This window comes from Spea bombifrons, chromosome 4 (genome assembly GCF_027358695.1).
Source record: "Spea bombifrons isolate aSpeBom1 chromosome 4, aSpeBom1.2.pri, whole genome shotgun sequence".
NCBI classification, from domain to species: domain Eukaryota; kingdom Metazoa; phylum Chordata; class Amphibia; order Anura; family Pelobatidae; genus Spea; species Spea bombifrons.
The window spans coordinates 93,676,132-93,694,629 of record NC_071090.1 but is presented as its reverse complement, the minus strand read 5'-3'; the positions used below and the strand labels follow the sequence as shown (position 1 = coordinate 93,694,629).

At 41.2% G+C, this 18,498-nt stretch overlaps 2 protein-coding genes across 4 annotated transcripts; one reads left to right on the top strand and one right to left on the bottom strand.

Moving 5' to 3' along the window:
- Positions 1-1,987: 1,987 nt before the first annotated feature.
- On the bottom strand, positions 1,988-9,183 carry ZFAND6 (zinc finger AN1-type containing 6). Of its 2 annotated transcripts, XM_053462643.1 has the most exons (7): positions 8,871-9,183; positions 4,700-4,870; positions 4,371-4,479; positions 4,157-4,239; positions 3,563-3,706; positions 3,328-3,441; positions 1,988-2,722 (listed from the first exon to the last, which is right to left on the bottom strand). In XM_053462643.1, exons 2-7 carry the CDS (start codon positions 4,851-4,853, stop codon positions 2,574-2,576), a joined length of 753 nt encoding a protein of 250 aa, XP_053318618.1. In that variant the 5' UTR covers positions 4,854-4,870; positions 8,871-9,183; the 3' UTR covers positions 1,988-2,573. The 2 variants fall into 2 exon arrangements, with proteins under 2 accessions (XP_053318618.1, XP_053318619.1); XM_053462644.1 differs by lacking the exon at positions 3,563-3,706 and having other exon boundaries at positions 8,871-9,181.
- Positions 9,184-13,796: 4,613 nt separating this feature from the next.
- Positions 13,797-18,498, top strand: MTHFS (methenyltetrahydrofolate synthetase). Of its 2 annotated transcripts, none has more exons than XM_053462512.1 (3): positions 13,797-13,944; positions 16,453-16,714; positions 17,560-18,498. In XM_053462512.1, the coding sequence occupies exons 1-3, from the start codon at positions 13,834-13,836 to the stop codon at positions 17,799-17,801; spliced, it is 615 nt and encodes a 204-aa protein (XP_053318487.1). In that variant the 5' UTR covers positions 13,797-13,833; the 3' UTR covers positions 17,802-18,498. The 2 variants fall into 2 exon arrangements, with proteins under 2 accessions (XP_053318487.1, XP_053318488.1); XM_053462513.1 differs by having other exon boundaries at positions 13,878-14,015.

The following is an 18,498-nucleotide window of genomic DNA, read 5'->3' as shown; positions in this document are numbered from 1 at the left end:
GCTTGCAAATAATGTGGACCAGTACCTTTAAAAGGAATAGTCAAAACTTTTCTTCCTTTGGTGTCAAAAAAAAAAAATGTACAAAGGTCAGGTTCATAAGCCACGGATGGGGATACACAGCGATACATCCAGACGCTGAAGGGAAACGCACAAAATGCACATACGTACAGACACTTGGTAAAATATTACCTACCTGGCAGATCAAGTATTTGACACTTAAAGCCACCTTGGACTGATTAAAACCAGAAGAGATAAAGCCAACCAACTTTCCTTGAAATACATGAGACATAACTACTGTCTTTAAAATACAGCTCAATCACGTTCATACTCCAAAGAAAGATTGCATGGTTTGATAATACTACACACTTACGTGTGAAGTCGCCACTCTTTATATAGTTGTTAGAAGTAAATGACAAGTACAAGATTGGCTTTGTCTTGTTTTTTAGGCACTTATGTTTTAAAACCTCATTGCATCACATAGGTGACTTTTAGATGGCTTATTGGGAGCCCATGACTTCAGTCCCAACTCACTGGTCACCAGCATCAGAGCAGATACGCTAGATATTATTGCCGTCTCTATAGCAGCAGTGTATTAAAAGTTATTTAAAAAAAATAAAAAATCCATCCACATATCTTACATCAGAGGCATCTTTACCGACCCAGATCCCACAATGCTGGGTCTGAATACAATGGACGCCACTTCAAGCACTTTTAGCCAGGCCGTCTGTCAAATTTAGGACACCAAATCATAAATATGTGAAGTATCATTCAAAAGAATAGCCATTATTCCTATGGCTTCTGCAATCGAGGCACCCAATCCAGGGAGAGCCCACAGCTCAGTAAACTAGTTAGCAAAGTGCCGACAAACACTTCATCCTTCTTGAAATGTTTATCCTTTTCTCTGGGAACTTCCGCTACTCCCCAATGATGCTGGCTACAACCTCATGGATTTGATGGGGTAGCTGAAATTCCACTGTGTGCGACATGATGTAGGTTGGGACCTAGAATGTTGAAACAAATGCGTGCCACATCCTACAGAGCAGTGTGATATTTTTTTGTTTAACTATTTCACTGGAATGGAGATCAAAGAACCTGCTCATGAAAATATATATATATTTTTTTTTAAAGGCAAACATTATAGCTTGTCTGACTGGCTCAGTCGAGAGTGCGTGCGCGGACAACAAGGAATTATGTGCAGTTTCCAAGAAAAGGTGATGCCTCTCCTTTTCTAGTGATGTCAGAAAGCCCCAATTATCTTAGAAACCACACAGCTTCTCACACAAAAATGTTTTGGTTCCCTCTACAAACATGACTGCTTTACTGAGCCATGGGGTGTAGTTACAGCATTACGCCGACTATACCAATACAACTCGATACACATAATACAGAGACTTGCAAAACCTAGAAGGAAGCGCTGACAGCTGTTTTGTACAATATGGGGCACAACCAGGAAGAGCAGATAAAATCAAGAGATTTAACTTAAACGTACAAATGAAATGGTTCATTTGAGATATATAGTAAAGCAGCTCTGGCACATCAGCATCCCATGCAAAGCAATGTCTGTCCATGAAAAAGCATATATGTTATTCAGACACTCCGTACCCTGTCTGGCTGTTTGAAATGCAAAGATTCCTTTGTACCTGCATCCAGTAGACCGCCGGATTATGATGACAGTGAATGCTACAATGCCGATTTAGCAGTCTTACATTTGTGATACGTTTCAAGGCGCCATCATTATAATACAGTCCTCAAAATTCATCCAGTTAGACCCCATTTTTAAGCCCAGAGGATTCAGCACTGCAACCATTATATACTTAGAGCAAGAACTATAGCAAATCAACACCAGCATTTAACCAAGATGATTCCCTGATGAAAAGGTTAAGGTGGTCAGATTCACCGCCCCTACATACCCATCAGTACAATCGCTATCATGATGATATTCTCATCCGGACCAACATAATTAGTCACCAACACTAAAATGCAACAGTTTTAATAGTTAGAGAATCTTTAATCATCCACACAATCACACATAATGTTGCAAAACAAAAGCTTGCTAGAGTTAGCCCCACGTGAAAAAGGGAACTTCTCCAGAGCTCACAAACATACATAATTAAATTGGTCCAATAAAATATTGATCCATTTACTTCAGGATAAATAGAGTGGGTAAAGGAGCCAGGAGATTGAATGCAGGTGTATTTACACCCGGAAACAAAGCTATTCCGGGGAGGGTAATAAACTCCTGTCACATCCTCCTTCCCTCTGAAAAAAAAAAAAAAAAAAATAGAAAAAAAAATCTAAGTGTCCTCAAAGGATGGGGAAAAAACTGTAGATGCTATTAGAAATTTTACTCGAGTCCATCTGGGTTTTGTTGTTTTTTTTTTTAATCCTTTTTTTTTTTTTTCGATCATAAGGATTCAGGAAAGCTGAAGTAAGAAAGGAGAAATTCAAACTAAAACAAAAAAGGAAGCCTATGTCCCTGGTGCCGGAGAAAGAACAAACTAGATGGGCTGAAAGATTGTATCCCAAAATAACCCATCTGCCACAGCACAGGGACACGAGCCTTCTCAGGGAACTCAAATTTTCTGGATCTTTTCTCCAACCACAACCGGGTTTTCTTTCCTGATCTTTTCAGCGGCATCAGCTTTGTAGTCAAATGAGCAATTGTGAACGTCAGAATAGCGATGTGTCCCGCAGAATACATTCCCACATCGGCATTCAAACCCTGCAAGCCAAAAAAACTAAGTGAGAAAAGGTATCAACGCCAGCATTACAGCAACTGATGAGATGGGGAAGGCAACTGAAATGGGAACAAGAGGTCTTGTGCCAGAAGATCAGAGTAAAGAGCATGTAGTTAAATAAAATCTATCCGAATTATAAAATTATTCTAGCAACTCCATCCTACTTCCGGTGGAGAGGAATCCAACGTGAATGATTTTTTTTTTTTTTTTTTTTTTTTTATGTGCTTTTTTTTTGTGTGTGGCTGATGCTGACGTTTGGATGGCACATTGCTTTCATTTGCATGGTGAGCTGATTAATATCTAGAACAATCATCAAATCTACACTAAAAACTCAAAACATAAAGGAAAAGTGGTAGGATGTCACTGGTTTATAAAAAATTGCACTGAATCGTGCATTTTAACGAACACCAATATAACAAAAGTGTCTGGAAGTAAATAGCTTATTTCCTCCAATCCTGGCTCACATCATATTTACAACAAAAGGCACAAACTGCAGTCCAGCACATATTTTATATGGACGGCAACACAAATCCTAAAGGTATGCAACTGGGTTCCTGTACTTTTACCGAGAATTAAATTTGACACAAACCAGTGAGTCCAATCTTCTTACGACACATAAAGCAACGGTTCTTCTTCAGCTTAGCTTTGTCAGGAGAGCGTTCTTGTTCTTCAGCAGTGTTCTGTGGACTGTCTGATGCTGCAGCTGGAGAATGAAAAGGGAAAAGAAAAAAAAAAAGACGCAGAAATTGTGTAAGTGGCTCCCTATTCCGTGCCTGTCACAGAGTAATTTTAAATCCCCACATGCAAATAAGACTGTCACTTACCATTAGCACTGTCTAACGTCAGATCTGTTTCATTATGTTTCCTTTTTCCCCTTCTTGAGCCTTCTTCCAAAACACTGCGCTGAGACTCCCCCTTTTCTATGCTTGAAAAACTGAACCCCTTGTCTGAGAACCTGCCAGTGCAATCTGGAACATCCAATAGTAACATCTACAACTAGTTCCAAAACTCTTCCAGTAGCCACTGGAGTGAACCCCAAAAGCCTTAAACAGAAGGCAAGACCAACCCCCTTCCTCATTCATGCTGTTCCCTACAAGAAACTCTCCCCACTACAATCTACCAATACCGAACGAGTGCGTACACTCCGTTTGCCCATGACGTATGTCATCTGGGAAGAATCAGTCCTTCATTGGTATTCCCTACATCATAACACAAAACCCTGCAGCTCACAAATGGTTCCAAAACTTCATCTCACACAAAGCCTTGGTAGCAAGGGGCTGTGGGAGATGATGTTCAAAAGCCACTAGAAACCTACATGATGGCTAACGCCCATCACTTTTCAAGATGCATGCAATATAGCCTAAAATAACTGGACTATAAACATGGACTGCTAACAAGAAAAACGATCTGTCTCTCACCTGGTGCCTCTCTTGTTTCTGCAGTTCTGCTCTCTGCATTTTCATCTTGTGAAGATGAGACAGGTTCCAAGAGTGATGTTGAGCTGAGAAACAAAAGTGGGGAAAAATTTATGAAAAAGGCCTTGCCCTGTATTACTGAGGAAAAAAGGCAACACATTGTTGATACAAAGCATTTTATTTTTGAGAAAAGCAAGAGTAACCCCTAAATGCTTACCTGGCTTGTGTGTTTTGGGGGAGCACAGTATCTGCTGCACCATCATCTGCCTGAGAACTGACTGCATGCTGCGTGGAGGACACTTCAACCCCACTTCCAACTGATACAACTATATATATTAAAAAAAGTCACACTGGTCAGAAAGTTTTTTTTTTTTTTAGTAGATAAACATGTTTAAAAATCTACATGTCTCAAAGACCCTTTATAGGTGCGACTTTACAGCATCTCATTCTAGCACCAGCCAACTAAAAGCGATCAAACTACATGGCGGGCATGCACCAAGCACTCAATCATCATAACCCAAATGCTTACAATGAAATCTGTATTACCTGGGGGGCTGTTCCTCCCACCACTGCTGTTCTGCCTCTGTAGATGTTCCTTGTAGCACACAGAACAAAGCCCATTGGTACGGGGATTCCCATAAAAGCCACAGCCAGTAGAACAAAGAAGAGGTGCCTGACTATGGTTTGTCTCCTGCGCCATAGTCTTCAACCACACAACTGCAAATATGACACATGTCAAGTCACATCAAGTTCACAGTAACAAGCTCTGCTCCTACTGAACACATTTTCTCGTAAGGTTTAAATATCTGCAATCATCCTACCTGCACATCAAAGATTATTTGCTCACTTGGTGTTACTGAATATGCCTAGGCTGCGATTAGGGAATGCTAGCTTGCCGAAGAGTCTGTTTATGGAGATACCCAGCAGACCATGTCCATTCAAGTCTTGCCTGCAGCTTATTCATGCAACAAATACAAAAGGCAACGACCTGCCCAAACCACCCTCAACACCTGCCCCGTATGATGTCTTATTATGTTAGCTGAAAACTAGCAAAGTGAGCCTGGAACTATAAGGGTTGTTTCGCTGCTAAAGCTTATCTTGCCATTTCTTCACATATAACCTGTTGTGAAATAGTTTAGTGTATAAAGGTCAGAGATCACATCACTAGTTATGTGTAATTTTTAGCAAGCAAGCAAGGAGAATTCATGTTATTTTAGCATTGTATCTCTAACTCCTGCATAGCATCTGGCATTCCACATAATTGGACGGTTATCCTTTGGGACCTCTTCTGTATCCTTAATTACATCTAAGAGCTACACGATTCCTCTGGTTTGCATTCAAAAACAATTAACTCCTTAAGGACAATGAGTTGTCCTGAAACCCATTAAGGACAACACATTGTGAGCATCGTGAAGGGGTTAAGAAAGTAAGAAAAAAATGATTCCACTTGATACTGGCAAGATAAGACCCAGGCAAGCTTTGGGCCCTTTAGTTTCTAGAAGAAAGAAAGAAAATACAGGGTGTTGCTTATAATGTTTTAATCAGAGAAAGTTACTTGCAGAGGTCTTCATAAATCTAAAGTTGTACCCTGATCCTACAAATATACAATACTGATTAGTAGTGCACATATTTATATTGTGATCAGTAATAAAACATTTTTATTTATATTTATATATATATATATATATATATATATATTCAACTAATTGAAAGCATTTTCTCAAAAAAACAAACAAAAATAAACCTGGTCTCGCTGATCTTCCTTTTAGATGTATTCATGAAGTTCTATATTTGTACAGAGATTATAATATATGAAGGGACATCATGGATCTCCATTAAAGGCAATCCAATGAACTCGGTATTGCCCTGAAGTAAGAGCAGTTTTCTACATGGCACACTTACCATAAATTCCGTAGCAATGTTTACATACATAATCCAACCAGTGACAATAATATAATGCTGTGAATGCAATAACACTCTCGCAGGGGTAACACGCTGCTTCTCTCTGGCATGTTGCCAAGAACCAGTCAACATTGTGAAAAGAAGGCTCAAGGAGTTTTGCCAGGAGAGCAGAAAAATAACCCACTCTGTTCCTGACGTTACCGTAAGAATGAGTCTTTTAAACAACCCCTCGATACAACGGTGCATGGGTACAATACGTTCCTGCCAATAAGAGATCGGGTTGTTGTTTTGTAGAGTCTTCTGCGCTGAAACATTTTATAAACCGCATGTCTATCATCACGCACAGAGACGGGAGGCTGGTTCTGGAAGACGTTGCTTGTCTTATGACTTTATTTACACAGAGACCAGTTCCCAATACGACTTAGGGAGTTCAGTATACATTGCTGCTATAGGCCCACTCTAGCCAGGGATGTATACAGATACATATACATTTAGCGATTTAGGAACCAGGGAGGAGGGTATCCAATGAAATCAGTTTCTCAATGTAAACCAGAACTGAGCGCTATTGTGTACAGCGACAATACACTTAGCGAAGCTCATACCTACTTGGTACGGCAAAATATTCACACAATAAGGCCCTTTCTGTCTTGTCTGTATGCTCCAAAACCTCCCATTTCAGTTCAACATTTGTTGTGATTTTTAAAACAGACAGATTATCATCTGAAAAAGGTTCCAGTAGTGACCCATCATGCAAGCTTGATTAACAGGCCTCGGGAGGCAGGGAGAAGCATCGCAGCTTAGAGAGAATATCACGGGCAGAGTTATTTGGCGTTTCCGCTACTTTGGAGCAATTTAAAGGAGAAGCTACATAGAAAACAATATTTTTCTCCATGGGCATAAAATCCAGTGCCAAGAATTGACAAAAATCTCGTTTAAAGTGATTTTGCGCCGGTAAACTTCATTTGCAGATCTGGAGGCTGCCACAGTGTGATATTTGGGGGAGGGGGGGTATCCATGCCCATTATTAATTCTTTATGGCAATGCTAATGAAACCTGATCCTACACAGACTTACATTAGTGAGTGCTTAAGACCCAGTCATTCTATTGTTTACCACAAGGCAGAAGGATAAATTGCCAGGATTGTTGCCTATTACAAGATAACCGCGCTAGAGCACCTAAAAATGGCCAATGGTTTTTAATCACACACATATTTTTTGGCTGCGGACACACTATGGGCCGCCATGTATCCCAATGAGGACAGTTCTAATGTCCTTAGTACCAATACTGTACTGTACAATGTTAGTCATTCTAGCAACCACTCCAAACAGCATTCATACCAGGTTCTGTACAAAGCAAAGCATATAATCTAGAAAACTATAGAAACTTGTTTACTCGTTATTAGTATGTGTAACAGAATTGGTATTATGAGAACCATCCAAAAGCTAGTTAAAAAAATGTGTATATATTATAAAGTCAAAACTAAAGCTTGTTAACCCCTTATAGACAACGAGATGTCCTTAAACCCATTAATGACAATGCATTGTGAGCCTGTCCAGGCTTTGTCGTGAAGGGGTTAAAATACAGTTTACAGCCACAGTAAAAAAAAAAATCCCATTCTACATCAGAGAATAATGTTACTAGATACATGGCAGACAGAAACAGGACCATTCAGCCCATCTAGTCTGCCTGCTTTCCGGATATAAAAACTCAAAAGCCTCAGGATAGCTTTATGCCTATTCCACACATGTTTTAATCCCCTTACTGTAGCAAGCTAACACTTCTGTTGGGAGGCTGTTCCATGTATCTACCACCCTCTGCGTAAAATAAAACTTTCTTGCAGTACACCTAAACACATGACCCTCAGTTTTAGATTATGACCTCTATTTCAAAAATAGAAATGCTTGTACAAAGTACAAGAGGAATGTTTTGGTTCCATCACTTTTAAGTATTTCAATATTTTCATTAAATCTCCTCTGTCTCTTCTGTCCACAAAATGAAAAGAATTTGCTATGGTTTCAGATGCTGCAAAAAAAACAAAAACATAACATAAAAAGGCAAAGTATCCACTTGCTGATGTATGTAAACGTCAGTGGATAAAGGACACACTCCGGACACATCCAAAAAAAGAAGTTTCCAGGGCGTATAAAAACATGCCAGACAAAAACAGGTGTAAAACAAGCAAGTTCTGTTTACAGAATCCCAGCTTTATAACTGTAGTATTAGAAACATTTTTAAAGTACAGTTTGGGTTTCTTAATTCTCTTTAAAAAGAAAAAGATTCACTATACTATAAATAAGTTGAAAATAATCAGAGATTGGAAAAAGTTTAACAAACTTTGGGCTGACAGCGACAGCTTTGCCTATTTTGTATTAAATCGAGGCACCGCTTCCTTAATCCCAAGGAATGAGTGATCTCAACATCAGCCGCACAATGACTGCACATTAGTCATGTCGTGTTTTGGAAGCATGATAAACTTGAAAAGCGTGAAAAGTTATTCGGGGAACTGAACTTTAACTAGAACACAAATAGCAATGTATGGATTATGGACACTTCGAATTCAGGGCATGATAAATAAAAGCAGGGAAGCCCTTAAATAAACCCAGGACTTGGTTAGATAGGAAGGCTTTTTTCCAAAGTATTTTTAAAGGAATTGTGTGAAAAGCTAGTCACTAACTCCTACTGGCAGGGCTGTTTTCCAGCAGTACATTCTAATACCCTAATCCAAACACAGACACAGAATCACGGTCTCTCCTGCCAACAAAGGGCAGAGTCAGATCCCCTTGTACTGGAACAGAGGCCATTGACAGGGACTCACCCCAAACTACAGCAGAGAGTGCGCACCAGCAGCGGGTCCGGGGCGCTCACACGGGACTAGTCACGAATGTTTACGGGTGGTGGCGGCGGCGAATGCTAGTCACCCGACGCCTAACTCAGGGCCTCCAGGCAGCGAAGCTGAAACTGCTCTCACGGGGCTCCACCGATTTGCCGCTTGTTATCAAGCTTTCAAGAACGCGTCCCGCTTCACCCCTGCGTCTCTCCTGCCTCTCGGTTACGGTCAACAATCTACCGGTGTCAGACACTTCCTTCTCTCAAACTTCCGGTTTCTTACTCTTACTTCCGTCGATGGCAAGTTTCCTGCATTACTTCCGGCTCCTCCCCTTTAATCATTCCAGGCTATTGGTTATTGGAAGGCGGTGGTGTGCTGGGGGGTTTCGTTATGGGTGCGTGACGTCACGCGTGTGCGGTACATTTTGAGATTCAGAGGGCAGGAGCTAGTCACGTGACTAATCACCTGTAGTAGTGCCAGGCACGGTCATGAGATTACGATACAAAAAAAAAAATGCTGTTTCCTGTAACCGTGTCTAATATAAGGATCCAGGGCGCTGCGTTACTCTTAGCCATTGCCAATACTGACTGAATAGTGATTCTAGTATAATGTGAGTGCATTGATTCCAATACTATAACGTGTGTTTAGTGTTTGAAAGGGGTAGGAGGCCTTCTTGGGGCAGAAGGGGTCAGACATTTTCCAACCAGATCAGTTATTCACTAAGGTAGACATGAATCTCTTACATTATCAATTACGGAATCTGTAGCGCTGTTCAGTAAAAACATTTTAAAAAGACAACTTTTAATATTAACACACGATATAGAAGGAGAAGAGGGCCCTGGTCTTGGGAGCTTACAATCACAATCCACGTTCAGTCTATTTTAGTAAGTAAACCCTTCCCCACCTCTAGGAGGCATTTTTTTATGTTGCGTGCCAAAACTATTTTCTCATTGGCAGGACACGAAGTACAATTTTACTCCTCTAAGGTTATTGGTATTCAGGGCCGGTCTTAGTTCCAGGCAGGGGCGCCTTAATCGGGGGCGCTGCTGCACCAAGGTGCCCCTTTATGCAAAATTCCTATGTTTAAGTGCTAAGAATGCATCTTTCATGAATACAAGAAATTGTGGTCAGACCCTGCCATAAATTTTATCTGGAAACCTGGTCAGACATCATAAAATAAGTGGGGCAGGAACAGCATTTATACAGGGCATCTCCAAAGTATACCAAATGCCCTGTCGTGGGCGCCATAAAATCTTACAGGCGACTCAGCAACTAGTATCTTCAGAGTTATGACCCTAGAAATATGGTTACGGTTCCATAACAGAACTACAACGCAAAAGTGTGACTTCCAGAATGATAGGAAACATGGCAGGAGCCTGAGAAAAGCAAGAATAGGTCGATTTTAATAAATGTACACATTAATACCAAGGAGCCTCCTTTATCTTTTATCCCACACAGCGCTGCAGGGGACCTGGATCCTCCTCTCCGGCAGCCGGTGAACGTCTGTGCGATGCGGCAACGTTTAAAAATAATTATGCAGTGATTTCACCATCAGGGGAACCATACAGTTCCAACAAAATGTAAAAAAAAAAAAGTCCAAAAATATTAAAAAATATATATATTTTTTTAAGTTTACTTTTATAAGCAAGTACTAAAGTTATTGCTGTATCTTCCCAAAAATCCTAACATGGAAAGAGTTAAAACACTAGCATTTCAAATACCCAAGGGATGTCTAATTTTTTTAAAAAAATAATGATTTGATGGGGTAAAGATGTCCCAAATAGGGCAAAAAAACACTGGGTTGTTGTTTGGTTGTGACATATATCAGAAGTGGTAAATTCATACCTGTACAATGTGTGTGGAAAAAACCACAAAACATACCACCACAAATTTTGGCAAAGGCTGGTGGAAAAATAGTGCATGGAAAGGGTTAAAATACCAGCATTTGAAATACCCTGGGGTGTCTAGTTTCAAAAATGGCCCAAATAGGACATGGTGGCAGAAAGACCATATGTCAAAGTTCCAAAGTTAAAAAATGTGCACTTCCCAAATATGGCATTTTACCTCCCAAACAACCCGAGAAACCCATGCATAGGCGTTATCACTGTACTCGGCAGAGCTCAGCCAATCAAAAACATCTTGCTGCATCTCTTATTGATTTAGAATATTGTTATAATAATACCATTTCCTTTACCCTTTACTGATTACTTAATTAAAAAAATTGTTGCTGATCACATATTGGTCAGATGTTGCTGAATTATAAACTCATACCTGAAATACAATTTGTGTGAAAAAATACAAAAAAGGCTGGTGATTAGAATTAGTGCATGTAATGGGTTAAAATACCAGCATTTGAAATACCTTGGGATGGAAAAAATACTTTTCATTTTTTACTTTTGTAGATGATTAAAAGACTTTTCAAATAAAAGTGAGAAAAAGTGATTTTGTAAAATTTTCATCATGTTTTATTATGTTTTGTTTTTTTTTTTATAGGAAATTAAATGATATGATCAAATGGTATCTGAAGAAAGCCCTCCTTGAGCTGACATTCTCCTTATGTTAATACTGCAAATTGTGGTTAAATGAAATTGTGTTTTAATTGTATTCTATAAAGTTTATTTATTGAGAACAGTGATGAGAGTTAAAGCCATTGGTGTCCATGATGCCTGCTGCTCATATAGAGCTAATGATGTCATAATCAGCAAGGAGAACAATGGCTTGGAAACAGGGTTACAAAAACAGGTTGCAAGTGCATCAAGCATATTTCACAGCGTTTACCCTGTGGTAGTTTGATACATTTTCAAAACCCTGAATTCTTTGGGATTATGTGGACTGTGACATCCATGTCCATCAACAGCAATGAGACCAGGCTGTGTGAGGAGGACGTGTTTGAAGGAGGAGATATTATTTTTACGGCTGCCCAGGGCAACAAGACCCGCTCTTCAACATCTGGCATGCCCTTAAAGCAGTGCCCTGAAGCCATCTTCCTGAACCAGGCGCACCTGGATGAACAAAACATCAGCCGCCAATTAGCTGAGCCCGATCCCAGCATACCATCTAACTGGGCATTGGAGAAGATTGCTACCAACAAACTGCTGACCTGGTTGGGCAGGTTCATCCATCAGAGGTGCTTTCGTGTGATATTTTTAACAGCTGAGGAGCCGGTCACCTGGATACAAAGCGTGGAGAGAACTTTTATCTCGCAAAAATGGCAGACAGACCGATTTTTGATACCATCAAATATCATTTTTTTTTTTTTTTTTTTTTTATTTATGATCTGCAGAGAAGTAATCTCCTCCAGACTCACCACCAAGAAGGAGCTACGGGATGTACTTATGATCTGTCTCTACGTCACCTATGCTTATGCGGGTCCCAAGATCTCGTATTCCGTGGTGATGGCCAGAAGGAAGAGTTTTGGGACCAATGCCTTTCTCTAATTGGTTCATTAAGCAGCAAAATGATTCGTATAAACAACGACCCATATTTTATGCCAAGACTTTTGCGGGCCTAAAGGTTGAAGGTGGCCGATAAAGCAGAGCTCAGCCAATCAAAAACATCTTGCTGCATCTCTTATTGATTTAGAATATTGTTATAATAATACCATTCCCTTTACCCTTTACTGATTACTTAATTTAAAAAAATGAAAAAAATATCCTTTTAGTATTTTTGTGTATCTTTGCAGATTTTGGCAAGAACCTAAGGTTAAGCATAACACATAGTTACCTTGTTAATGGTGTTCAGGGAGGGCTTATAATTGCAGAATAGTCTCTGTGCTATCTAATCCTAACATGGCTCTATTGGTTCCCATGGACAGTTCAGAGAGGCTCTATCCAGACCCACCCCTGCCGGCTGAATACAGGTAAAGAATGAAATTGTACCTGTAAAGGAAGACAACCGCTGCCAATGGGTAACAGTCATTCTGCACTAACTAGGATAACAGAGGCTTTAATGCATTCACAGGGTGTATGGCTATACCTACAACTTTCCAAATGAGGCGACATAAGATTCTGTAAACATAAACTCTTTAATAACCCTTTAAAAGATATTATACTGCAGTGACTCGCTGGTGATGGCAGCCAAATGGTTCCAATAACAATCTAATGAAAACTATTACGTGTCAGGAATGCTCAGGTATGATTAAAGGGACGGTTTGCTGTCCTTGACAGCGCCACCAGAGAAGAATGCACATTGAAATACGCACATTGAGCGCTTAAATATGTATTCTTCAGAAATCCAACAATTATTGCAACTGATTCACTGGTCAATGCAATAAGTGATTTGAGATGGAGTGTGTGTTAGCATAAGTGGTGTGAGAGGTAATGTGTGTGCTAGAATGAATGTGTACATGTGTGTTAATGAGTAAGCGTGTGTAAGTGTGTTTACATATGCGTGCCAGAGTGTATGTTGGACGGCGGGGAAAAGATGACACATAAGTTGTTTGGGGCACTGACCAGCAGGGGGCAAAGGTAGCACAGACAGGCTGTTTGGAGGTTAGGAGGGCAAATGCACGCACATGCTTTTTAGGGCAAAGATGTGAAGTTGGTGGGCCCCGGGGTAATTTTCACACCTGGGTGCTGTGGTTTCCTGCAAGTCCATCTGTTTTATGTGTTTAAATCTGTAACAATGCATTAGCATACAACCAATAATGAATTTAATATTTTCACTTTTTAAACACGGAGCGTATTCTTGAATATAACGCTCACAGACAGTCCCCCTACCTGCCTCGTCTGTTAACACGATACCGTGTCTCCCCCTGGTGGCAGTCGCCCTACCTGCCTCGTCTGTTAACACGATACCGTGTCTCCCCCTGGTGTTAGTGCTGCTCAGGCCGTGCGTGGTATCAACGTCTGCGAAGCCATCTCCGTTCCGTTAGACCGGCAGGTTTTTACGGCCGTGTGGGTGGGGTTAGGAGTGATGACGTAGTTAAGTCACGTGAGAGCCTAAAGTTGTCATGGCGTCTCTGCAGGCTGCTAAACGTGCGCTCAGGGCTCAACTAAAACAGCGCATCGCCGCTTTAAGCGAAGTAGAGAAAGCGAGGCAATCCCAGGCTGTAACTCGCAAGGTGTGTCCGGCCCGCTGGCGCTTCCATGTTACCGTGCTAATGCTACAATGATCATGCTGCGTCCATCTTAAGTAAGGGAAAGCCCCTGCAGCGTTAACCTTACGTGTTGCTGTGTTATGCGCGGCGGTACCGTATCCCCAGTACTGTGTAACCGCCGTGAGTCATTTACTTACCGATATGACTTTGTACCTGTTAGTATTTCCGCTTTTTAATGAAGTCTATCCGGTGATTTCCTTATCCCTAGTTTTCCCGTATTTTTAGGGTTACCCAATATAGTGTCCCATGGCTGTTGCTGTACTGCAACTCTCATGACTCTGAGCCAGAGAGCAGCAAATCCTGATAACTGTAGTTAAGCTACAGCTGCTATGCCTTTTAGGGTCTCCTGATGTCATGCCTGATGTATTCCTCTAGTCGGTGATGTCATGGCGGTGTCCCTTTCTATAACAAAAGTATGAGGAGCTGTTACTCCTTACACTCTGTGGGCGCAGGCTACCCCCAAGCCAGTGACACTACAGGGCGCCCAACCGCCTGGGGAGAAGCATTTGGTTTATTCAGTGTGGCTTCAGCTTCCTCACTTCTAAGTCCTTTCAGTGTGGGGGGCTGAGCTAGCCCTGTATAATCTATAAGTCAACAGGCGGGGTGACTAACGAAAGCTCACTGATTTAACTATACATTATACAGGACCAACCACACTCTTCCTGCTACAGATGGTCATTGTCGTTGGACCTTCATAATGTAAATTGGAACCCAGCTCTCCTGTCAACGTTCCCTTTAGTGAATAGACCTCACTGGAAGCGTGTGAACATGTTCTCCACATGCCTACACATACAGACGCAGCAGTTACTCAGCATATCCATCATGGCCTTTTCAGACATCATGATGCGATCATGTTAATTAATGACTCCAATTTCAGGCCCTTTCATGAGGACATCATTCCGTTAACCTTTACATTATGCAGGGAGAGCTAAGTCCAACTTACAGGGAGGAATGTCAGGGCTGGCCCTTCTGGATGCATCTGGATCGGTATTAAAAAGTTGGGTTTTTCAGTGCCGACCTATTATTCCACCTGAGTATCCTCTTTATAAACTATTTTACAAAGATGGAATGAATACGAGAGACATGAAAGGATGGATATATTGATAGAAAGAGCCAAAGGCACTTACTATACTGGCTTGGGCATTACATTGAGGACCACCAGACTGATGATAACATGGGAAAAGAGTGTCCGAATTATTAGAAACGGGTGGCTCACTTGGAATTAATTTAGTGAATGTTTTAGGGGTCTCTGAGACTATGGGGTATCTTTAGCGAAGAAGGAATTGTAGGAGTTACGGTTCCAATTTACCCACTTAACTCTATTCTGAGGGCCAACCCTGGCAAGTTCCTCCTGGAAGTAGGGCTAAGGTTTTATAAATATCATGTAACAAACTGAGTTATGCATTGTGCAGGGGAGAATGGAAGAATTGTCCTTAAGAATGCATAATGAAGTCCCCAAAGTACAATGAACCGGGGGGGGGGGCAATAAACCCCGGAGATTATGGATCTGCTTCCAGGAAGCATTCAGAACCGGTAACTGAATAGGGATTTCCACCAGGGTGGGACTGAAAAGAACCGATGATAGAAAGGTCAAGTCTGAAGTCAGAGAAACCTCATTGTTTTTCTCAATCTAATCCGGCCCTCGGGTGTATTTCATGGTGGAAAACGGTAAATGACCTAGACGCAGTGCCTGTGTGTGACGTGCAGCAGGCAACAAATGACGGTAATAAACTGTAAGTCCTTTCCAAGGACTATGAGCTATACTGAAATGGATTATTATTCTTTGGCTTCATATTATAGAGGCCCTTTGCATTAAAATTCTCTCCTGCAGATCATTTGTTGCTATAAAGATTTATTTGTATCTTATGGTGTATAATTTATAATATATATACACATCCACACTATATTATAACCCTATTATATGTTGCCGCATACTGTCATGTTAGATCACCACACTTTTTAAAATTAACTTTTTTTTTTCCCACCATTATGCAAATGTTCCTTTTTAGTTAAAAATACATTTCAGCCACCCAATGCACTTTAAGAGATTATAGCTGTCACCGTTAAAGTAATGGTTAATGCATTGGTGGATTCCCTTTTGCTTTCTTTCCCTCCCCGCTGTCCATGCGCGGCTTCTCACCACCAGCCAGCTCCAGCGATGGCTTGCTTGAGAGTAATACCCCAGTGGGTCTGTTGAGACCCCAGTGTCCATATATCCCGCACTTATAACCCAAGCAGGTTTCTCTTATATGATAAACCAGGCTTTGCCGTACATCCAGGGATATTGGCCAACTAAATGTCATCGATTCTGGAATTAAAATGTCACAGCAGTGACATTAGAAGTTGCGTGTTCAGCATTTGATCCGGATATAAACTCTCCATATGTTATAAGGATATTAACATATTAGCACTGATACTGTAATACTTAACCCTTACCTGTGCCATGTTAATAATGGTGAAATGTTCTTCCAGTTACTCTCTCACAGTCGCTATAAGGCAGCTCAACGTGTTGCTGTTTTTCTGAACATGTCTGATGAAATTCAGACTGGGGACATCCTAAATGATATTTTCCAACAAGGAAAAGCATGCTTCATTCCACGTTACCTGCCCAGAAGTAACCACATGGATATGGTGAGGCTTCGTTCAAAAGAGGAAATTCAGCAGTTACCTGTAACGTCATGGAACATTCGCCAGCCTGGGGACACTGACGGCAGAGAGGACGCTCTGTCCACTGGTGAGAAGATAAGTATTTCTGAAATACACCGCCAAAAAAAGAGGTTCTTGAATTAACTTCATTATGTCCCCCACCCGTGTTTGTGGAAGCAGATCCTGGATCCTTGTATTAGAATTTTGTAGATGTATGTTTGCTGGAATAATTGAAGCACCCTACTATATATATATATATATATATATATATATAATATACCGTTTTTGCCCGATTATAGGCCGCACTAAGTCTTTAAAGTGGGGGTGCGGTCTATAATCGGGGTTTAGCGCAGGGATGCCATTTCAGGCATTTAGCCCTGCTCTGGGTAAGCAGCAGGGTTAGGATCCAAATCCCCACAGCGCTGCAGGGGGACCTGGATTCTGCTGTTTGGCAGCTGGTGCAACTCCGGTTCTCCACCATAGAAACCCCAGCGGAAGTACCGGCCAGCAGCAGCAGAAGTTGTTTGAGCACATCACGCAGACGTTCACCGGCTGCCAAAGATGAGGCTCCCCTGCAGTGCTGCAGGAGACCTGTATCCTCCTCTCTGGCAGCCGGTGAACTTCTGCGACTTCTGCTGCTGCCGGCACTTCAACCAGGGCTTGTATGACGGAGCGCAGACATAGAAGCCCCGGCGGAAGTGGCGAGCAGCAGCAGAGGTTGTCTACGACTGCCCCCGCTAGACACCAGGGATTCTGGGGATGCATTGGTAAGTTGGAGGGGCAGAGTGGCATATCTGGGGGCCTAAAGCATATCAGGAGGCAGAGTGACGCATCTATAAGTAAGGTGCATTATGAATTAAGAGGGGGACCTTAAACCGTGATATATATATATATATATATATATAACACTCTGATCTACAATATGTATTGCAGGAGGACTGGATCTTGTGCTAGTACCAGGACTGGGATTTGACAAGGAAGGTAATCGCTTGGGACGAGGGAAAGGATACTACGATACCTTCTTTGAACGTTACAGAAGTCAGCTGGATAGCAAACCTTACACCGTTGCCCTGTCGTTCCAAGAGCAAGTTTGCGATTCCATTCCCGTAACCGAACACGACATTGCAATAGATGAAATCCTATGTGCCGGGGACCTGACAGTACTGGAGCATTGATTATTATACATTATTATTTTCTTTACTAACGGTCAGGTACAAGTAGGCTGTCATTGTGTTTGTAGCTCTGAATCGCTATGATTTATGCATCTGGGACATGTCTGTTTTCTTTTAATCTTTGAAGTTTTGCTTTCATGCTAAGCCTTTTTAATGCGCAGTTTCCTCCAGAGGTGCTGATTCCCAATAGTTTCATTCTATTTAATTTGTGTGTATACTTTCAATTAGAGATGTCGTAAAAAAGGAGCCTGTATGCACTAAAAGACATAGAAAACAATGAAACAATAACAGGAATATAACTATGCAATCTATGTCTCCTAGAATTTGGGGAAAAGGTTTTAGTATGTTAGTTGAGCAGAGTTGGGGATTAAATCAGTTACCAGTTAATCTATTTCTTGGAACTGAAGAAATAATTCTGAGGTTAATTAGTGCATAGAATAATGCAGATTGAATATGCTACTTTGCACTTAATATTTAACCTTTTAACCCCTTAAGGACAATGGGCGGTCCCTAAACCCATTGAAAACAATGCATTTTGAGCCCGTACATGTACAGGCTTTGTCATTAAGGGGTTAAATAATATGAAGGTCTGGGAGATGCATACATGTTTGGCTTCTATGCAAATACACAACAGTATAAACAATACAGGGATATAGCGGCTAAGAGATCGGCTGCAATAAACTGATCTTACATGTTTAAA

Excerpts from the sequence above, each read along its gene's own strand:
- ZFAND6 (XM_053462643.1), bottom strand. The coding sequence starts at position 4,853 with ATGGCGCAGGAGACAAACCATAGTCAGGCACCTCTTCTTTGTTCTACT. Across the intron at positions 4,480-4,699 it reads TGGGAGGAACAGCCCCCCAG|TTGTATCAGTTGGAAGTGGG; the intron begins GTAATACAGATT and ends TAATATATATAG. Across the intron at positions 3,442-3,562 it reads GACGTTAGACAGTGCTAATG|CTGCAGCATCAGACAGTCCA; the intron begins GTAAGTGACAGT and ends TTCATTCTCCAG.
- MTHFS (XM_053462512.1), top strand. The coding sequence starts at position 13,834 with ATGGCGTCTCTGCAGGCTGCTAAACGTGCGCTCAGGGCTCAACTAAAA. Across the intron at positions 13,945-16,452 it reads CCCAGGCTGTAACTCGCAAG|TTACTCTCTCACAGTCGCTA; the intron begins GTGTGTCCGGCC and ends ATGTTCTTCCAG. Across the intron at positions 16,715-17,559 it reads AGAGGACGCTCTGTCCACTG|GAGGACTGGATCTTGTGCTA; the intron begins GTGAGAAGATAA and ends TATGTATTGCAG.